General features: G+C 46.3%; 1 protein-coding gene across 1 annotated transcript; it reads right to left on the reverse strand.

Annotated features, from left to right (window-relative positions):
* Positions 1 to 324: 324 nt before the first annotated feature.
* Positions 325 to 22,693, reverse strand: SLC5A9 (solute carrier family 5 member 9). Its single transcript, XM_021525005.3, is given in 17 exon segments — positions 325 to 368; positions 464 to 599; positions 2,680 to 2,696; positions 5,182 to 5,320; positions 10,428 to 10,491; positions 10,588 to 10,715; positions 11,234 to 11,402; positions 12,423 to 12,573; positions 12,753 to 12,860; positions 13,720 to 13,855; positions 14,667 to 14,759; positions 14,761 to 14,873; positions 15,597 to 15,677; positions 16,252 to 16,357; positions 18,860 to 19,024; positions 20,827 to 20,931; positions 22,679 to 22,693. Coding segments are annotated over 17 exon segments (1,770 nt in total).
* Between the last annotated feature and the right edge of the window lie 78 nt (positions 22,694 to 22,771).

The raw sequence follows: 22,771 nt of genomic DNA on the forward strand, positions 1-22,771 counted from the left end.
CATATGTTCTGGGCTTCATTTAGCTTCTCTGCTGTTTGTGGAGGCAGCAGATTGGATGGAATGCAGCTCAGCTCGGCTCCATTCTTCTCTTTGTAAACTTGTCAAGAGATAAAAAAAGCAGGGAGAAGGAAAACACTGAATAATACTCGAGCGAGTTGAATTATCAAGAAGTTGTGGGAACATGGCCAATCAAAACTGAGGTTTTTCGTGTATTTGAGGATTTTCCTTAATTGCGGTTTTTGCAGAGCCTATAAATGGATGCATCCCTCCGTGCTACCCAATCTTACACCCAAAACCTCACTGAAGATTGAGATATAACCCGAGTCATTTGGAAATGACAAGCATGAAGTGCTTGATTTTGCACTGATCTGCAAAAAAAAAGTGAGTAGATTTCACAGAATATTCTGAGCTGGAAGGGACCCACAAGAACATTGAGGCTGGCTCTGAAGTGTGTGGCTCATACAAGGGTCAAAGCCTGCCCTCAGTGTTGTTTGCAGCAAGCTCTGACCCCTGGAGCAGGAGCAGGTGGAGCGGTCCTGCTCCTCTTTGGTGTCTTCTGGCTCTGTGAGGATCACACTCCCCTCTTGGAGTGCCTGGTACTGAAAAGAGGAAGGCCAAGAGTGATGGTGCCCTCCTGCTCAACCAAACACACACACAAACCCAAAAAAGGTCATTTTTTCTTACTAATCCATCCCTGTTTCTTCCTTGCCCCCATCATCTTGACCATGAACCAGTGGGTGCCATCAGCCTTTGATCCATGGCTGCTGTGTAGGCACAGCCCAACTGGTCACTGGCAGTATCCAGGGATTCCAGGCACTGTTCTGCTCTGCCCAGAGATTTCAGGACCACCACAGTGGATTTGACAGAGGACCAGAGCATTTCTGTGATTCTGTAACAGCTTAAAACCAAATCCAAACCCAAAAGAATGAGAAGCTGACAAAAAAAGGAGTCTGTATTAGTCTGTCTCCCCTTTGCTGAGGTGTGAGGCTGGAGGGGAAGGGCACGAGCAGCTGCTTGATGTGACTGTGCAGGAGTGGGGAGGGAAACTTCTGCAGTCCTGACCTGAGGTCGGTCAGAAATCACCAGCTGGAGTGACATGAGTGTGAACCTAGTTAAAGTGACAGGCAGCTCAGCCCCTGGGACTCTATTTACATATGTTTAAAACAAACAAAAGAAAGCTGCCTTTGTTCCCCAGGAAAATCTATTTACTTGGCATTCAACTCGTGTATAAGCTGGAACTTCTTTCACAAAAGTAGAAACAAAGCGACTGACATTTCTGCTTTGATGTGAGGCTGCAGCTAAGATTTGATTTTGAAATATGAGAGTAAACTGAAACTACCTCCAATTTAAAGGTGGATTTTTAATGACCTTAAAAGTTTTGAGAAGTTTTTTTCCCCTTCCCTTAGGGACCAGAAAAAAATTATAACTGTAATCTTACTCATAGCTGTAAGTCTACAGAGACAGTGGCTGTAGGTTAATGAAAAATTGACACTGCTACTTGCTGTGCTTCCAGCAGAATATTTTTTTCTTCAAACTGAAGTGAACTATTGCACTGTGTGAGCTGGTTATGAGTCTCACATATTAAACTGGATGCTGCTTTTGTGGAAGCCACAGGAGCAAGTCACAGAACAGCATTTCTGGTTGGAAAACGGGCTGCAGTATTTATCAGCTTCTTAAAATGGTTGCCCTGGTCCTTCCCATAGAAATAAAGAATTAAAGAAATTAAGAATTAGAAGTTGCTGGGTTAGTCTAAACCAGAGAGTGGCAGAGGAGCCATTCCCAATGATCTCCATCCCAGTGCCTGGTCCCCAGTGCTGTCGAGCAGCCCCATCACAGCCCAGCAGAGAAAGCCCAGAGCAGAGCTGGGTGCTGTGTGTGCAGATGTTCCTGTTCTGCACACACGCATGCACTGTTCCACCCTGCTCCTGTGGCACAGGGACTCCTCGAGGGACACCCTGTGGCTCACAGTTGTTCAAGGCTCCTCTCCAGGAGCCTCTCTGCAGTTTTTTTGGAGACAGCTTGTTCCTGAGAATCAGAAATGGCAATAACTCGGCAGCCCAGGCTGACTTTGCTTCGGGCTCTGAGGACAGAGTGTCTGTTTGTTATCCTTGGCGTGGTGGTGCCATCTGGCCCTGCTTGGACAGCAGGGCTGTGATCCTGCACTGCCTGGAATTGCAGCTCCTGCTGATGAGCTCCCAGGCTGTGCTGGAATGGCAGCCCTGGCAGCTGGGTGCCAGCCTGTGGCAGATGGAACAGGCTTCTGTCACCCCCGTGAGCTGGACACACAGAGGTGCAGGGATTGCCTGTGAGACAAAGGCAGGGAAGGCATGAAGGTGGCCTCAGGTGTGATACAGGATCCTAAGGCAGGAATTGCAGAGCCACTGGATGTCTGTAGGCCTCCCTGCTCCCCTGAAATGATTTTAGACCTGTACAAGTAGGATAGACTCGTTGATAGGTTCTTTGTGTATGTTTATTATTATTGTTGTTGTTATTGTTTTTATCTTGTTATTTTACTCAAAAGAGGGGAAGGGAAAGCTAGAAGGGAGTGCAGAAGAAAGGAAACAACCATGTAAATTCAGGCAGTTTGTTTCTTTTCCTCCTGGGGAGCAAAAGTATGGATGGGTGCTGGCACTCAGCCCACCTGTGCCCTGCTGTCCCTGAGAGCCCCAGGAGCTTTACCCTGGTGGAGTTCCCTTCTGTGGGAGCACAGGGAGGGAGTGCTCGCTGCAGGAATGAGAGCTGGGATCCCGGTTAGGTCCCACCTGAACTGAAGAACAGATACCTCCAGCAATTCCCTGGGCAGGTGCCCATCCATGCATGCCAAGGATGCTGTGGGTGCCTCTCCCTCCTTGTCCCAGAGCTCCAGTGCGAGGAGCCAGAGAATGCACAGTGCCCTGTTTGCTCACTCTCCACCCTGCTGAAATGCCTGTGGTTTGATTCCTTTCCTTTGTAATAAACTGTGCCCACCACAGCGTATATTCTTGTAAATAACATTTTAAAATATTTTCTGGTAAATTAAAGTGATGACATGTTTGTAGGGCTCATTGTTAATTTCATTTCCTTTGGCTCAGCCAGCCAGATAAAATGCAATGTTATTAATCTTTGTTTAAAAGAAGATCCTTTGCCGAACAGTAATAAATGGTCTTGATAGATTTGTCAGGAAAATGAATGATAATCATTTGCAGATAGACACAAGCCTAGTATGGAAGATTAATAAGAAAATATGTATTGGCATCATTAATAACATCTGCTGCCAATGCACTTGGATATTGGTTACAGCCTGAGAGTGATGTGTTCTTGTTAGGACACCACAACTCATCCCCTGCTGCCACAACCAGCCTGCACAGTGCTCCTGTTCAGCTGGAGTTGCATTTTTTGATTGATTTGGTTTTAATTTTTTTTTTTCTGCTAATTACATCGTGTTCCTAGAAAACACAAGCAAAGGTCAAGATGTTTTGAGACAACTTTGCTTTATTTCAATCAAACCTCTCAGACTTCCCCTCCTCAGTTATTCTTTTCTCTTTTGTTTCACTTCAGTGCTTCAAAGCAGAGTAGTGAAGTCAAATAACTTGCCCATGAAATGTGTTCCTCCTGGGGGTGCACAGCTGGCTGCATCTGAAAATGTGGGTGTCTCCATTCCTTCAACATCAGCATTATTATTTTAAATGAAAAGCTACCATCAAGGATCCGTGGGGTGAGATGGGAAGAGCTCATCACATAACCAAAGATCAAAAATACTTTGTCTTTAAAAAAAAAAAAATAGGCTTAGTAAAATTCAGTCCTACTCTCTGCAAAACTGAATGTTTCTTAGAGGAAAAAATAATCTCAAGTGTTGAAAAAGTTGCCCCAGTTTTCCTCATCCTGCCTTCTCACAGGAAAAGGAAAAAAGGAAAAGGGGAAAAGGAAAAAAGGAAAATGAAAATTTAAAAAAAGGAAAAAAGAAAAAAGGAAAAGGAAAAGGAAAACTTCTCCCTAGGCCATGTACAGCACAGCCTGATTGCAGTGGGTTGATTGCACCACTCACTCATTAGTTAATTAACAAACGTCCCCCTCCTCCCCAGCCCAGATTCCATCCACTTTTAAAAATTCCTGACAGCATGATGGTCCATTTAGAGATATCCCCTCTTGTTTATTACACATGGCATGCCAGGGGAAGTGTGTGTTTTAATTGTCAGTCCTGCACTGTGTGTATTTCACTCACTGTTCTTTCCAAATATAACCTTTTTTGAAATACAGGATGTTATAGGGCCTTGAAAAAAGGTGTTACTCAGAAAAAAACCCTCATTAAACTGTCAACTGCTGTGTTTCACATTTCCTTCCTCATCTCTGCTAATTACCAAAATACCAAGATATTTGTTTATAAAAATCTGAGGTAGTGAACTAGGAATCGATAAGAAATAAGAAATAATGCTGAATAACTGCATTCAACTTAACCCCAAATATACTCTATTGGGGCAGAAAAAAACCAAGGGGTTTGTTTAGACGTTCACTTCTGTTTAGCTTGGCTGTGATTGGTTCCAGTGTCCTTTGGACTGACCAGCAAATTGAAGAAATGAAGAAATCTTGTGTGTGTCTTTATTCTGAGGTTCCTGCTCTGTAACCGTTACAGATGAAGCTCAAAACCAGAAAGCTGCATTTTTAATAGATTTGCAGAATAAAGCTCTGTCCACTCTGAAAAAAACTAGCCTATGTAGCATCTCCTGCTACTGTTCTGTCTCCTGACAACTCTTTAAGTTCACTTTGCTCTTCTTTCCTTCCTATTAAATACCTCTGGTAGGACACAGAGCTATTTAAGGTCGGACTTTTAACTATGGCTTACATCCTCAGGGAAGATGAAAAGATCCTATTGGCATAATGGAAATAAAAAAAGTGAGGCCTGTGTGTTCATTCTAGGGCATCCACAAAGTGCACATGTCTGCTCCCAGGGTCTCTTGGTCCCCTCAGACTGTGCTGCTGTTTTGGTGCTCTTTTTTTCAGGGATGGCAGCTCTGCTGAGCCATTCAGAGAGATGCTGGGAGCACCAAGAACCACAACACTTTCATTTGTCACATCCTTACAACTGCAAATACAAGCCCCAGCTCCAGTGAATGGACCAGGTGGCTCCTCATGAACTTTGGGGATTTTTGTGGGATCCTGGCTGTGCATTCCCTGGCATGTGTTTGCCCACAGACAGAGTCCTACCTGTCTCCTTGGTATCAGCTGAAGCTGCACTTTCCACCAGGTCCTCCTCACTCTGTTCTGGGTCAGTTTGTTCTTCACCATTTCCAAGGTTTATGGCAGGTGCTTTTTTGTGCCTGGTCCACCACATGAGGCCATCCAGCTGCAGAGTGGAACAGAGAGAAAGTGGTCACTGCCTGTCTGTCCCAGTGTGACCACCCAGACATGTCCCTCCATGGAGGCACAGGTCCAAGGTGATGCTGAGGGCTGTTTGGGGTGATCTCCCACTTTCCCTTCCTTCCTGCACAGGTGCTCACACCCTGGGTAAGAAGGTTGGCACCATCCAAAGCTGAGAAAAAAAAAGTGAAATAATCTGGTTTCTCACCTTCCATTTTTTAAAATAACTTGTTCTGTCTCTGAGAAGTAACCCTTTAGTAGACATTGGAGAAGCAGCCTCCTATTTGCAAGGCTCATGTGATTGATCTGAAACAATGATGGTCTGCATCCAGAATGGCAGCCCTCCAACAGGGAAGGGTAACAAAGTCAAATAAATAAAAATAAATCCAAAAAGAAGCCAAGACACCCTCTCTGGACACAGTCAGTCACAGACAGCTGTTGTGCCCTCAGAAGATTTTTTTTTTTAAATTCCAGATTTCTCTGATGGGCCAGTACAAGGCATTGCCTGACAAAGGACTATCAGCCTGCTTTACAAATGCCCAAGTTCTGAAACTCTTATCCCAGAGCAAGCCCGAAATTCTCCCTGGAACACAGGGGATGCACAGGAGACATGGATTTTGCAAACCTCAGTGGCCCTTTGGCAGCTGTGGGGGGGTCACACACGCCAGGGCTCAGAGATTTGGGGTAGCACCAGGCCTGCTGCTGCTGTGGCTGACCTTGGCATGCCCAGGATCCTGGTGGCTTTTCCTGCCCCCTGCCCTGGCAGCAGGGACACAGGGACAGGCTCATCCATCCCTCCCAAAGGCAGCTGCAGCCCCAGCAGAGGGGCACGGGGGGGACAGTGCAGAGCTGCAGTGGTGACAGCAGGGCAGGCAAAGTCACACACCTGCCCCAGGAGCAGCTGGCTCCCTGCTCTGCCCGTATGGAAATGCACTTCCACATGGGTCACTTACAAAGGAACGTAGGTTTAATTTTTGAATTTTGCACACACAGATCCAGGCAGAAGCTTCCAGCTGACACAGAATGTTGCATAATTTCCAGAAGATTTATAGCTTTATTTAAATCATTTTCAACCAAGATGAGCATTGGGCAGGGCTAATCTTTCTTGTCATGAAGTGCTAAATTGCTTTGATTTGATGATCCTCATCTTTCTTGGGGATTCTTTTTTTTTTAAAAATCACTTAGGAAATGTCACTGGAACATAGTAAAGTTTCAGGGTACTAAAGGATTTCCAAAACTTTTTTCCTTTTCTCATGTGTCACTGAACCACTGTCTCTGCACATTGCAGCAAAGTCTTCAAGGGTTGGGGTGTTCCTAGGGCTTGGACTCCACCAGAGGGATTCAATTCCCAATGGAAAGCAGCATGGACACAGGGAACCTCATGGCATCACCCCCCTGACCCACGCAGGAGCTGGTGCCTCTCCCATGGCCAATAAAGCAAACCACCACCCTGGAGAGCTCCTGCTGAAGCAGCACACCAGAGCTGCAGCTCGGAGCTCGGGGGCTTTGGGCTGGCTGCCTCCCTTCAGATGCCCTTTCTGCTCCTTGCCACTGGCGTGGGGCAGAGCAGCAGCTCTGTGTGCCCACGGAGGCCTCCACTGGCTGGGCTTGCCTGGCACAGCCTCCCAAAGGGATGGGGAGGGGAGGCAGATGGGACCTTGGAAGTGCTGCTTGAGGCCACCGTGTCCAAGGGCAGGGGAGCAGGAGGGAGCTTGTGCTGGGTCCTGGGGAGTCCTGTGGCTCTGCCCCCACCTGCAGAGTCACCCCAGGCACTGTGTGCCCGTGTCCCCCCTTGGTTTGCTCCTGCCAGCACCCACAGAGCTGGGCGTGCCTGGCTCTCAGTGCCACCAAGTGATGCTGTGGGGCTGCAGCTGCAGCACCTCAGAGCTCTCAGGGTGGGCTCAGAGCAGCCCAGGTGGGCTTGGTGCACCAAGAGGAGCCACTGAAGCCATGCCTCAGACACAGGGAGAACATGCCAGCCCCAGCACACAGCGGGTGGAATTGCCAATCCATCAGCCTGGCTGGGTGAGCCCTGGCCCCTGGGGAGCTGCGCAGCACTCGGTGCTCTGTGGGCTGTTCCCCTCCCTTTTCTCCATCACAGTCTCCTTGGAAAAGGGAGTTTGCAAGAACTCAGCAAAGTTTTCCTTTTGTTGTTTGTAAACTAGAATAAATCCTTCTGTTCCAAAATGCCATCTGGCACCTGACAGTTGTGTTTCAGCTTCACAGTCTCAAATTTAATTGTAAGCTCTTTTGCAGGGTTTTCAAGGACGGCGTGACACAATATGGACTACCTACAATGAAGACATATGAACTCTGGAGCACACCAAACAAATTCCTTGCATACTTGTTTTCCAGCACAGCATCAATCACCACAGGGATGGGAGAGTGTCCAAAACAGCAGGAGAAAATGCTACAGCTTGCAGTTCTCAGATTGTAATTCATTTAAAGCCAGGAACATTAGCCGTACCACTCTAACATCAGATACAAATCTCTTTTCTCCTTTTGCCCATTTACTATCTCCAAAGCATTGAGATTCAATATTTAAAGTTGTCCAGTGTAGATCCTCAGCTGGTGCAAAGTAACATAACTGTGCTCAACAGCTGTTCCTGGTCTTTGAAGGCAATGGAGCTGTGGTGATTTACATCTGCTGAGGTATGATCTATCACTGTATTTCCTCGGCTTTTTCTTTGCTGCCTTGTTTTTCTGCTCTTTTTGCTTGACAAAACAAATGACACAATTCCTAGCTCTTGTACCATGTCTTTCATCATTCCTCCCCCAAGCACTGCAGTTAAGGATGAGCAGAACCAGCCCCATGTGAGTCTTAGGGGAGAAACATCCGAGGCTCAGGAAGGGACCAGGAAGCACTAAAGCTCCAGGGATCCTCGTGCAGGACACTCAGCACAGTGTCCCCCTCCCAGCCACTGTCACAGGGACACTCAGGCTCTTCACCACAGGTTTGCCCACTTGCATGCCAAGTAAATAATGGCCAAGCACAAAGGCCAGGTGCCACTTTCTACCCAAAAAGTCAAAGCCTGGCCCATCCACCCTGATCTCCACCTCCTGCCCTTCCTTCCCCAAAGACTTCTGTCTCTGAGCCAGCACAGCACAGCCACAGACTCATTGGAGATGAGGGGCAAACCATGAGAAACCATGTCACCAGAAGTGATGGTCCAAACCCACACCTCTGCTCTTGTCTAGGGCAAAACCTGGGGTGAAGCTGACCCAGGAAAATGAACAATTTTGGTCTCAGTGCTGCCCACTGAGATTTATGCCAGATAGACAGAAACCCAGCAGTGTTGTCTCCTACTTCAGTTAAACCCCTTTGGCTCTTCTCTGAGGAACAAGGGCAGACTTTTCCTGTTCAAATCAGGATAAATCGTAGAAACTGAATGGAATCAGAAAAAAAGAAATGGGGACAGACTCTCCCATTCCTACTGAGCTATGGAAAGAGGGAATGAGCTACTGCTTAGTGACATGAATTTCCTTGCAGTCCATCCCATTTTCCTTGTGGTGGGAAGATATTGAGGGGCAGGAGGCACATGGAATGGTCACCACAAATATCAGATGATTGATCTGGGTCTCTGTGTCCAGCCTTTCACTGCCACAGGCAGTATCAGTAATTCTTGTTCATATTCTACAACAAAATCTCTTATACAGGGGTCAAGCACTGAGCTCAGCACTATGTGGGGTCCATGGCATACCAAAAGGCTATCCTGAACAACTCTATTGAGAACACTTAACCAAAAAGCCCAGCTGATGTTAGTTCCTGGCCAGTGCTGCCCTTCAGCAAACTCTCCCCATCCCTGGCTCTCCAGAAGTACCTGAGGCAGGGCAGCCACCACCTCTCATCCTTTGTTCCTCTGAGAAAACTGCACACAGCTGCTTCAGACAAAATCCTGCCCTGCCTGACCATATCCTGGCTCTTTGAAGAATGTGTTAAATAAGGTCACTTACATCCAGCACCTATAAACTCACACATTTTAGCAGAAATACTCTGAAAATCTCCCCTGGGGAATCTAAGATCGTAACCTCTCTTTCTCTAATTCTTTTATACTGGGGTCCATGCTGAAATGCCCCTCCTGGAAGATGTTTGAAATGTTTTCATGCCTCTGAGGTCAGACTAAAAAGCCTGGAGGTGCTGGGGCCAGTTTCTCCATCTCCTGAACTGCTGGTTTGATGCTCACTGTTCACCAGTGCTGTGTTAATGCATCTTATCTTGCTGCTGCTGTGGGCAGGGAGCACTGCACATGTTTAGCTATCGCAGGTCAGATGATAAGTGGGAACTCATTAAACCACAGTAATTAATTGCTGGCAACCATCTGGCCACCCCTGAGCAGTCATGAACAACGTAAGCAGCAGAACTAATGGTGCCTCCTTGCCAGTATTTCTCTCTCCCATGTGGATCCTCTGATAGCTAATAAAAGCTGAGAGTTTATCTCCAAGCAGACACAAAGCCAGCCTCTCTCCCTCCTCCTCTCCCCTATCTGAGCACCTGCTTTCATGTAATCTTCAGGAGCTGGGTCTCTTTGACACCTATAACATTCCATCAAACATTGATGGAGCTGGTTAATGCTTTACAAGTTATGAGGAAGCAACAGATTGATGCCATCACAGCATTTTCTCTCTCATGCAGTTAGATAGGAAAAAAATAGGACTTTTTAATCTATCCAGTAACCTTTGCTGAGAGGTAGGTGGCAGTTTTGTTATATTGGCAGCTGCTTTAAAACTTGGGACTGGGAAGAGTTGGTTTAAGGTTTTATAATATAAAACCTCCCAACTCTGCACCATTTTAATGTTCTAAGTAAAAGAAAGTTGCTCTTCCCTCTAAGTTATTAAATTTAATTGAGATCACATTGGGACAAAATGTTATTTTCCTAAATGCCCATGTTGCAAAAGATATTAATCTAGTTTGCCTGCAAGATTGATGCTGGCTCTGCTGAAGCAGGCTAGATGCTACAATTAGATAGATTTAATTCCTCCTCAGCAGTGCTCTGTAATGTGATTTCATCTCCTTCCCCTTCTTCTTTTCTTTCTATTCCAGTTATGATGGGCTGTGGTGTCTGCCCAGCTCTGGGCACAGCATGGGAACTCACACTCAATTTGAAGCACTCGGGGCTCAGCAGCATTAACACTCTGTGATCTGGGGAATAGGGAGAGCTGAGGAGCAAGGGCTTCTTGGCAGCATGTGCATCACACACCATTTCCTAGCCACTGCAGGAGCAGGAAAGGGCAGATCTTGGGGAATTTTGGTACCCAGATGGGGGCACAGCTGGTATCCTGTCCTGCTCCCCACAGGACAGGGTGCTATAAATGAACTCCATGATCATCCGAACCAGAACCAGACTAACAGCAAGCCCAGCCACGAGGCCCCAGAAAGCACCCTGAGAAAGGGCAAGCACAGAGAAAAGGTCACTGCAAATTGCCTCTGGCTGTGGTTTTCCCTCTCCTCTCCCTCTTTCCCAAAACTTTTTATGCTTGATGGAAACCCACACTGAGGTGCATCAAAGGAGAATTTTTTCAAGGAAAAAAACCTCATTTTCTCTCGTTGCCCTTGAGCATGGAGCACGCAGACCAAAAATAATGCAAGAATCTGCCCCTAACACTCCTCCAATGAGACTGTGACAAATCATCCCTAAATGGCAGAACAACTTCCCTTTCATGCTTTCAAATGGGACTGCCAAAAAGTGCTACTTGCAGTGACTTCTTAGAAGCAAACCCACACCCACTAGAGACTGGGCTAAGATCCACCAATGCCAGGAAATCCTGTCTGATTGTCACTCTTGAGGTGGACTGGCTCTGAGTTTAAAGAGTCTCAAAGGCTAAGTACTGAGGGAAGAGATATTTATTTATTTTATCAAAATAAATACATGTATCAACTGGTTGTTGACATTTCACTTACAGGCTCATTAATCCTCTTGCAGAAGATTGCCAAGATGAAGAGGGCTGTGACTGGTGGGCACAGATAGCTGGTTATGGGCTGAATGTAGGCAAAGAGCTTTCCACTGTTGGCTGACTGAACAACTGGGATCCAGAGAATGCTGATGACCACAAGGATAAGGGTGAGCACTCTGAAAAAGAAGGATAAAATTGTATTAATTCTGTAGGTAGTTTTGCAGGAAAAGACACTCCCAGTTGGTCTTGGAATTTTGTAAGAAAAAATCCACAGGTCACTCTCAAGAACCTTTCCTTGTGCACACAGGTGTGTCACAAAGTGTGACGTGGTCTTCAATGACCTTGCTCGTGGATATGACAGAAAGAGGGAGCTGGTAGCTTGTGAAGGCAATCTTTCTGCCATATTTCTAGGCAGGTAATGTACTCAGTCTCTTGCCTTTGCCAAATTCCAACTCATTTGCTGCTTATTAAAATTGTGTTTGGGGTCTCAGGTGAATATTGCAATCTTCCTCTGCCTTTGCACTCTGTGCCACAGAGGTTTGTCCTTACTGCTGAACAAGAGGCGCTTGTCCTCTGCCCACTCTGCCATGCTGAAGTGTGAGCTTGCCTGCAGCCTTCATCCACACCCCAGCAAAGTTTAGACCTTAATGCTCATGACTGGAGAGCAAAACCTCCACACTGAATGCTGCCCAAATTCCCCTGTCTGGAGGAGAACTGTATAGGCCCCTTACATAACACAGCACCAAAGCTTATCTGCAAAGGACACTACAACTTGTCACAGAGACAGAAAGCAGGGAGGCTCAGCTCTGCACTTTTCCCTGAAGAAAAGACAGGGGGAAAAAGTAATTGCAACATATCACTCCTGTCTGATGCAAAAATAACACTTTTATAGACCTCTGGTGACAAAGACTCAAGAACACTTATGGCTTTTCTAAAAGTTACGTTTAAAGCAGTATTTTTAATAAGTTTAGAGAGAAGAGAGGCAATTATCTGCTTAGCTCATTGGAACACTCAGAGTTTCTCCTTGACCAGGCCTATCCAGGATGAAGCTGGAAAACACAACGCTCTTTCCCAAGCCGTGCTCCTGCTCTATATTGCATGCACCAGATTTTTCTCAGTGAGTGCAGCCTGGAGGATGTAAAAGCTGCTCTCAGAACAGATGATGAGAGGAACGAGACATAAATAAATGCAAGGACCTGCCCACAACCATCAGCTCCTGCTCGGAGGCCTGCCTGCGGAGCCACTGCCAGATGTCCACGACGAAGAGGGTGCTGCTGCTGTTGGAAACGGAGGTGAGGGAACCCATCAGGGCTGCCATCATCACTGCAATCATCAAACCCCAGAGCCCTGCGGGAGCCAGACACAGGAGGGGAATCAGGACTGGCCCCAGGGCCTCTGAGTGATGTTTTTTCCACCCTGATATGGTATCTGCAGTAAGATTTCCACATCCTTGGGACGGGTGAGGGCAGCCTGGTCCCCCCGTGCAGATCCTGGATCAAGCCCAGCTCCACACGGGCGTTCCTCACCATCAGGCATGAGCTCAGTGACCAGTGTGGGGTAGGCAATGTTGGAACAACCCACAGCAGCTCCACAGATCCTTTTGCAAATGTCTGGGTCCACGCAGCCCACTTCATCTGTGGAACACAGGGAAACAACAAGGAGTCAGTGCAAACCCCAGTTCAGATCAAGGGAACAAATCCTGATGCCTTGTGCAGTTTCCTATAAATTCAGAGGTGAAATACAGCTACAATGAGTGGAGCTGGAAAATGCTTTATATCATATAATAGAGGTGAAACTTTGAGATGACATTTTCAAATTCTGTTCAGGATACAGCTGAAACTCTCCTGGGTGTTGCATAACTGTAATCCTTGATGATTTGTCACTTGTGGGAACTGGACTGTTTCCATGAACCTGTCAGCTGGGCTCCCAGGGATGCTGGAGACTCACTTACTCTTATTTAGGAAATCTGGGAAACAGGCTCTTTCCTCTGGGAGTGGTCCTTCTAACCAAGTTATTCCTCCTGGAAAGAGGAATGCTCTGGAGAAACCAGCAATGACAGCTCCTTGGGGTATAAGGGAGGCTCATTTAGCCTAATCCACCAGGACCTAAATGAACCTGTGTGGTAGGTTGCTAAAACACTCCAAAATACCTAATGGATGTAATCCATAGGATCTGAAGGACAGCCTCAGTGCTCCATTAATTTAATTTCACTGACTCCCTCCAGATAGACAGAAGAATGCAATGTCCACAGCATGGAGCTCTATGCCCCCAGTGGCAAAGTATGCCTCTTATGGCTGCTCCTGGTGATTTCTGCCACTCTGGGAGAGTTGGAGGTGGAGAGAGGGCTTGGGAACACCATGGTGCAACAGGAATCTCTATGAACATACCTGTAGGACAGCAGTTTCTAAGGTGTAAAAGTGCTGGTGGACCTGTGTGGGATTAGTGGTCACAGCAGGTATGGAGCCCCATGTCAGGGAAGATGGAAAGGCTTACCTGGGAAAAGAGCTCTGCTGATCATCCCTGGCATGACAAGGAAAAACACAGGGAAGAGTTTCAGATATCCTACCAGCACAGATCCACCTTTGGCATGGGAGAGGTTCTTGGCAGAAAGAGACCTCTGGACCATCACCTGCAACCAGTGCAGAAAGGGAGCAGAGAATGAAACAGAAGCACAGCAGAGAGAGCAGGATCCATTCTCTCTGTCTCTCCTTCTCAGGGATGACTTTCATCCCACAGCATCCCACAGTGTTTTGCATGCCAAGGACAGCTTTCCCACCTCACTGACTGCAGCCTGCTGCCACCACTCAGAGCTCAGTCCACAGGCTACAGGAGAGGGCAGCGTGGAAATTTCCTTTACAGGAATAATTTCACCCTTGACTGAAATGAAGCCACCTTGAGGGCTGGAGACAGCAGCTGTATGGCAGCAAGAGACACGGAAAGAAGCAGACTCTGGGTGTTTTGGTAAAAGCTCAGTAGTGGGGTTTCATAATTATCCCATCTGAAAGTACAGAAGCACCATGTCTCAAGGAACACACGCAGCTTTGTAGCTTGCAGAGGAATAAGGGACACGAGACATCTGGGAATATGAATGGAGGAATATTGTCTGGAGGTCTGCTCAAGGTCACAGCACAGCCAGCACCAGATCCACATTTTTATATCCTTGTCATGCTAACTGCATGAAGATTCCCAGTACTCACCAGCCCACAGTGGGATAAAGATGGATAAAACAACCTGTTCTCACTGTACTAAGAAGTGCATAAAATTAGCAGCTTGCTGAGAAGGTGGAAGGAGTGAGACATTCTGGTCTAGACCAGTACAAAAAGTAGGAACTCCTGCATACTGAGGCACACTGATTTTTCAGCTTACAGATCCACAGACTGAGGAGTGGACCAAAAATAACACTGTGGGGGTTTGTCTGCTGAGGGAAAGATTTTATTTACCTGGTCAGTGCACCAGCATCAAGGAGCCACCACCGTGAGACCAAATATAAGGCCAGGCCAGGGAATGTCTCCTGTGATGGGATCCCTGAAAAAAATGAAAGGCATCTGCATGTGGGAGGTGACAGTTTGTGTTTGGGACTGTGATCTTTGGTATTGCTGTGCTGTATTTCTCCTTAAGTCCTTCATACCAGCCATCTTTTTCAAATCCTGTAAAGAAAATGCCAGTGATTTAAGAGCTGTTGCATCATGCAAAGTTATTATCTAATCTGAGTCTTGTGATTACTTTTCTTTTATCTTCCTCTTATCTCCTTTACTTTTCATTCCATCCTTGCTTTTTGCAGTCAAAGTTTCTACAGAAGTCAGCTGGATTTTGCCCAGAGTCCTTGTGGTTTCAACAATACATTCTGGAAGAGGATCAGTGCAGGAAAACCTTGATGATCCTAATCCCTGCAATGTCATCAGCACCTAGTTTTACTTATACACCTTCCAAGAGCTAGAGCAGGAAAATATAACATGAAAAAAGATATACCTAGTTTAGATGGTTTTGTTTGCCAATAAAGCTTAAAACAAAGAATGATAATGGTCATTTCCTTGTCACTCCTTATTTTTTATAACACTCAGCTGCACCCACATGAACTCCAAAAGTCAACAGAGGAAGTCAGCAAGGTTACTTTGAATTGGGCTTAATGAGAGCTGAATTTGGCTCTGAGAATGTGATGTTCCAAAGTTCTTTGGCAACCCAGTGAGGTGAAGATATCCAGAGCCTCATCTCCATACAGTTAGTGCAAAGGATGAAGAAAGTATGCTGTCTTGGAGAATGAGATTTGTGCTGGCACCACTTCTGTGAGTGGCTAGAACTCATTTCTGCACCACATGTGAAAGGGTGAGGCACCCTGCTAAGGTCTAGAGGCTTCTGCAGGTTCCCCCTACCTACGAACATGAGGACCAAAGCTCCCAGCACCATGATCAGGGTCTGCAGCACATCTGTGTAAATCACAGCAGCCAAACCCCCTGCCAGGAGAACCAGAGACAGCAGTCAGTGTGTCACCATGCACAGGGAAACAGGTATCTCACCTGGAAAAAAGCTTTCTTTGGCCCCAGCCCTGTGATTTCAGGACAGACCCACTGGGAGAAGCTGGCACTGAGCTGGTCCTCTGGAGCCCACAGCTGTCTCAAGCCCTCCCACGAGGAACAGTGTGGAAAGTTTTCCATGTTCATGTGAGAATTTGGAGGCAGCTCAGTATCTTAACAGCCTAAGCTGCTAATTTTGCAGAAAGGGAACAAAACAGCAAATATGGGCAGTGGTAACTTCCTGCACGGAGGCAGCCAAGAACCTTGTGCAGTGTTAGGAAATCCTCCAAAAACAGTGATGTTCCCCCTGTACCACTTTCCTGTGGGCCAAGAGGGGAGAGAGGGAAGAGTCAAAGGTCTCTAACAGCTGGCAGTGACAAGGCAGGTACTACCAGCAACTGGGGCAATCTCTCCCTCAGACCAGGACCTGAATACTCTTTCCCCTCTGTAGGAAATGGGAAACCTATAACCTAGGCTTTGGTTTATAAAGTGCCTTTTAAAACCAGCTATTTACCAGCTATGGTATAGACAGCAGTCACTGCTAGCAGGATCACAGTGGACAAGTAGAGGTTCCAGCCCAAAGCAGTTTGGATGAACAATCCTCCAGCAAAAATGTCTGTCTGGAATAAAAAAAACCAAGGGCAGTCTGGCATTAGTAGTGCTTTGTGCAAGTAAAATCTAATAAAGCAGCCTGCAGCTGAAAGCATTGACAGGGGAGGACACCAGCAAGGTGAACTGGAAGGGGAGGAGAAGAGCTGTTGGGACTCTTGGCTCTGAACCTTGTTTTGCTGTAAGGAAAACTTTCCTCCAGGTCAGAGCTTTCAGGATCCGGGAGAGCAGGAGGGTGAAAATTAAGGTGCTACACCAAGGGACTAAAAAGTCATCAAAATAAAGACCATGAGCCATCGAATCCTGGCTGGCACAGAGAAGGACTGGTGTAAACTTTCACCTCTTTTGGTGACTGTGAACACATCCCTGGATAGCAGAGACCATGTACCCACAGGCAAACACAGGAGGAAAAGAGGAGATAGCAGAGACCTTGTTCTTCCCAGGGCTATCTCTTGGTGGCCTCATGGTCCAGAGACACTCCCTCTTGAAAGACTCCTAAGGAGTCACTGATATCTTGTACCATGATTTGTTCATCTGAGATGGTCAACAGGTGGTTTTTCTGTTCATGCAGTTCAATATATTAGAGTGACTCCAGAAAAACAGATTATACCTGCTGAGGACATCACTAGAAATACAGAAAACCCCATCAGCTTCTGTATGATCTTCTGGCAGAGTGACACCAGAAACTGGGTGAAACCTGGAATTACACAGATAACATCATTCAAAACTGCAGAAGGTGATATGGGAGATGTTTATGTTGGGAAAGCAGGGTGGAAGAACACCTGCGAGTCTGGTATGGGGTGAGACACAGGTAAAGACCTTTGCCAAGGGAGACAGAAGGGATGGGGCAAGAATTCCATTTGCTGCGTCTGAAATGGGCACTTTAAAAGCAAGGAGCCAGTGCAGCCCCTGACACAACAGGCACAGCCAACACTCCACAGGAATCCCTGTCCCTTCTGGGGTTTGGCTTTCCAGCAGGAAACACAACCACCTCTAGAGCCATGCAGGACCAATCCTCCGACAACACTGCTTATTGAGATCTCTGTTTGCTTTGCAAGCCAAGAAGACTCTGCAGTGCCCTGGTTGTTGACCTATGTTTGGGCAGAAAGCACAGGGAGAAAAATCCTTCTTGTAACCAAGAGCCTGCTGTCCAGCCAGCCGCTAAATGAGCTCTCCACAAACAATAGCTCTGCTTAATAGAAAGCACCTGTCATGGCCATAAACTCCCCCAGCCACATCCGTCAGCCACGCGTGAATTGGCTGCGCAGAGGAGAAACCGCTGAGACGAAACAGCCGTGATGGGGGCCAGGGTCCTGCTCTGAAAAGCACTGGCAAATGCTGCTCTGCTGAAGGTCACTCTGAAAGACAGCTCTGTTTCATACCTTGTCTGTGTGGCTGTGCTCACTGTGGGCTGCTGCACGAGAGAGTTGCCATTTATCCCTCACAGGTAAAGAGGCTTTAAGTGTCTTTTTGCAAGACCTCACTCATTCTGTCACCCAGGGCTATGCTCCGGTCCCACAGAGCAAAGCTGGAGGCAGTGGTGACAGCAGTGGGTGACGTGACCAAGAGCTGCCCATTAGAGGGGGAAACCTATCCCACACTCCCAGCCTGGAACTCAGTGCTCCTCCCAGGAGCTGAGGTATTATGAGCCCGGGAGAAGGACCTTGAAGTTACATGAGTGTTTTATCTCCAGTCAGTGTCTCCCAAGGCAATTTGACATCTGAATATTTCAGAAGGGTCTAGTGAAAACTGGCCCTTGTACTGACCTTGAGATAATCAGCTGGAGACAAAGGACTGACATCTTCAGTCCCTGTAATGGACTCTCAAATACACTTCTCTCTTTCCAAGGGCACAGGTGGTTCTTAGTAAATATCTGAGCATAATTTCTGCTTCTTTGTGAATGGCATTTGAAAGGGGGAAATAGCCAGTATACCCAGTACACTGGGTTTTGGCTACCAGCAGGGAACAATGTTACAAGCAATTCAGAAAAGATGCTGCATTTTGTCTTAAGTCAGAATCTACCTCTCTTTCACTGTTCCCTTTTTGTGCAACAAAGTAAGAAAGAAAGAGGAACAACCATAAAATACCTAATGCTGAAAACTCAACTACAAGAACAACAGCAGGTTTATGATAATTTAAGAAAATTTCATCTCTACAAGATGCAGCCAGCCATATTTTCACATGGGGTAATGCAGCCCTTCTTCTATCTCTGATGCCTAAGGTTTGATGTGATAGAAGAGGAAAAGCAGGCAGACAGCCCACGGTACTTACACTGTTTAGTAATTAGTTGCACATCCCTGTAAAGTTCTTACTGTGCATTGCTGTTTAATGAGGGCTCTGTCTCTCTCTTAGGAAAGGTCTCCATGATCAATACAGAGGCAAGAGCAGCACACTAACACACTGCAGCTGTTCCTGGGAGGAGGGCTGATCCTTTCAAGGAGCTCTCTCTGAGCAGCCCCTGCCTTGTACCACGATGCCCTATCCCTGCCCTAGACAGGAGAGTGGATACATACAGATATTCTGGTGGATATATAGAGAATCAGGGACAGCACAGACATGTAGAATTGTAGCCTCTGCCCTCCAAACCTCTTCTTCAGGTACTCAGGCATGGTGACAACTCCTGCTGTGATGTAAACTGGCATGAAGATCCAGCCGAGAGCCAGCAGTGGCCAGATGGCCTGTTAAAGAGACAGAGAATAAAGGCACAGGATTCAACACATGGGAACAGCTTTTCCCCCTGTTCTGTCAGTGGCCAGCCTAAAAAAGCAGAAAGGTTCAGTGCCATTTGATGTATTTCAGCAGCAGACTGACTTTTTCCTCCCTGCTCAGAAGATGAGCCAGCAGCTGGAGGAATTACTACAATTTGGTCAAAAGCTTTTAAAGATCTCCTCCTAAGGCCTCTATTTCTCTCTGTCATGGGTCACTCCCTCTTCCATCCCCTGGTATTTTGAGCAAAATCTGCTGCTCTGGTTCTCTGAAAGATGGTGGTGTATTTGGTGGTCTTTGAAACCACTGATGCTGTGGCAGTGAAGAGTTAAGTGATTCAGAGCAGGATGGGAGCATCTGTTTGTTGCTCGATTAGCAAGTGATGAGGCTGAGGCAGCAGACTGTCCCTGCGGAGCATAAAAATAAGCAACAGCAAGACTCTGCTGGGATGTTCTCCTTGCAGGCTGGTGCAGATGTTCTTCTGTCACTGATAGATAAAGAGGCATTTTAGTTGCTTTGCTACAGGTGAAGAGTGTTTTGGAAAATGTAAAGGCATTCCTCATGTATTTCTTCTCCAATTCCCAGCAAAAGCCCAAACAGGAGAACTTAAAGGTAAATGAAAGCCATTGGATCATCAAACCTCCCCTCCTGGTTGTCTCCAGCTACTATCTGTCATCTTATATTTATTTTGATCAGTTATTTAAGTTTTCAGAAAAAAACCTGATCCCTGTGAGCAGTGTTTTGAACTGATTGAGAGCAGCCGTGGCTCCTGCAGTGGCAGAGACTGGCTGTGGTGAAAGATGCTCCTATGATCCCTCCAGCTGAATGATGTCCCATGGCACAGGGAGAGAGTAATGGCATATGTAAATTCTCTTTCCAATCTGAAATAAATTAATCTGAACTCATGAAGTTAGATTTGCCCTGAAACACAATCTTGTTTTCATGAGCTTTTAAAGTGACTTTAATAGATTTCCTTTGAGTGCATCAATATTATGTCCTCCATGCACGAGGCTGAACACAGTCTCTATTTTCATCACAAAGGATTTAAAGATTACCTTAACGGTCTAGAAAAAAACATTGCAGTGAATACATACCCCAGGAGAGAGCTTTTGGTGAGCCCTGCCTGTGCTTGGCACTACTAACACTCTGTGCTGAGGTAGGCAAGAGATTCAGAGTAAGGTGAGTGATGCTGGCACTAATCTCAGTCCTCATCAGCTGAGAAATTTCATTAGCACCACACACCAAGGGCCTGGTTTTCATGCTCTTGTGCAGTGTCAGTGGCAATTTTCCAGGCCACTTCAACAGGGCAGATTGAGACCTGCCTTCACACCCAGGTGTTCACCCCAGAGATGCCATGTTTTGGCAGCTGCCAGGTGAAGAGAGTGTTGCTGATTTTCATGGTTTTACAGAGAATATGGGAGCACATGCTGCTTCTTTTTGCTTTTTTTCAGCTCCCTGCACCCAGAATCCTGTTATTACCCAGTACCTTTCCAGTATTCATTATCCTTTATTTTAATCTTCACAAATGCAGACTAAAGCTAAAAAATAAGGCCATGCAGCACTGGGAAGGCCAAAGAGTGAATAATTCTAGTGAGTTCCACTTAAACTAAAATAAAGATCTCATGTTTCCAAGGCTGTCGAAATGTCTGCAGGCTTCTCTCCTGAGAGTTCAGTACTTGTTGCTGCTGATACTGTTAAACACCTGATTTTGGAGAGAACCCCCAATCTGTCTGTAGACAGTGACATCTTAGTTGACAACAGAAGTGACACTTACATTCCACTCGAAGCCCCCAACCATGAGGGCTCCAGCTGCTGCCGTGCCCACCAGGCCGATGAACGAACCACTGCCCACATCCATCAACATCAGGGATGCTCCAATCTGGAACACAGGGATCAAGCTGACAAAGTCACTCTGAGGAACTCCTCTGTCAACCCAAGCATTTCCCCCAGAAAGGCTCTTTCCCCACATCTCCTTGTGGTTATGCAGCTGGGTGCTGATGGAGAGTTGGGTTTTCCTTCATCCATCCTTCCCAACACTTCACCTTTTGAAAAATGCTACATTTTTATACCTAAAAGCACGTTCCTGCTCCCTTCCACTGCCCCCACCCCAGTGCAAGGCTTAATCTCAGAATCAGGGCTCACTTTGCCAGTGGTTCTCCTGAGAAGCTGAGAACCTGTTACAGGGGCACAGCAGAGGGAGGGGAGTCTGGTGTCTCCTCAGTGGCCATGAAACGTGGTGATTTCTCCACTCCCCTGTTAGGCAGCCAGCAAGGTGCCAGCTCCGACCCTGCTGACCCTTGTTCTGCCTCCCCATGTCTTGCAATTTAATATCAGGTCTTAGCTGAGGCTATTTAATGCACAGCTGAAACCTGTCACTCTCATAAAAACAATAATAAAATGCAGATAAGCCAGTCATGTACTCAAGGTGAAGGCCACAAGGAGCTCAGCCTGCAGGAGAGCTGCAAAGGTGAAATCAGCTCTGACAAACAAATCTGAGAAGAGAACAGCATTAGAGGCTGCTCTGAACATAAAAGACTTCCGAAGAGGCAAGAGCTGACCTATAACAAACAGCCTCTGTAGCCACCTGTGGTTGGAGCCAAAAGCAGTGAGGATGTTTTGGGATTTGTTTGGGGGAATTTTTTTTAATATTTAAAAAAATCAAAACCCACCAGAAATCTTGTTTAAAAGAACAAGACTGAGGAAAAAAATATTCAATTTTACTATCTTTTAATTTCCCCCCTTTTAATTAGAGAAAACCATCAAGCTAATCTTTTGCATTAAATGTTACTTGGCTGAGATAGAAGTTGAAAGAACATTTAAGAAATGACAGATTTTAGAGAGGTTTATGTGTCTCTGGTGGAAGAGGCTGAAAATCTAGCCTAGTGAATTTATGGGCAATGCACAGCCAAAGGAAAAAAAAAGAAAAAACCTGTTTTGGTTGAGAAGTGCATTCCGTTACGCACGACTCACTGGAGATATATGGTTCTAGAGTCTGGCATTGGCTGAGAAGAATCTCTATTCCTGTGGCATTTTCATTCCTTTCCAACTCTAAATTATCTTTATATGTACATTTCACTCCCAAGAAAAGGTACCATCAATAGATTATTTTTTCCTTCATAGTGAAGATTTATGCTTCAGGGGTTTGAAGTTTATATCCTTTACATCGTTAGTCAATAAACTCAACTCTGCTCTAAATAGCAAGGGCTCAAAGTCCTGGGATTAGGGATTATTTTTAATTCAGTGTCTAAATGCTCTTTACTGGATAACACATTCCTAGATTACCTAATGCTCTCTTGACTTGGGAACTTCAGTGGTGAGTTCAAGCCAAAGTTTCCAACCCAGCTAAGCAGCCAGCATTCCCCAACTTTCATCAATGAGAACATTTTTATTGTGGACTTTAGCAGAGAAACTGAGAGTTGGAAAACCCTGAAGGTGCTGAGCTACCCTTTTGGCCTGGCAGCTCCTGGCAGCCCACTGGCAAAGATGAGTGGGATGATTCCTTATCTGTCCCCTTCATCTCAAGACTACAGTCAGAACATGTAAAGGCTGGGTCTCCTCACCAGACCTGCTCTCACACCTGGCATTGCTTTCAAACCATGAGAAACAGAGAGAAGCATTTCACTCACAGGCCACCAAGACATGGATCGTCCAGCCAGAAAATATCCTCCAACAGTCCCCCGGCTCGCTCGTATTGATGACTGGAAGCACAGGAAAAAGAA

The sequence above is a fragment of the Lonchura striata genome, chromosome 9, assembly GCF_046129695.1.
Source record: "Lonchura striata isolate bLonStr1 chromosome 9, bLonStr1.mat, whole genome shotgun sequence".
Taxonomy (NCBI): domain Eukaryota; kingdom Metazoa; phylum Chordata; class Aves; order Passeriformes; family Estrildidae; genus Lonchura; species Lonchura striata.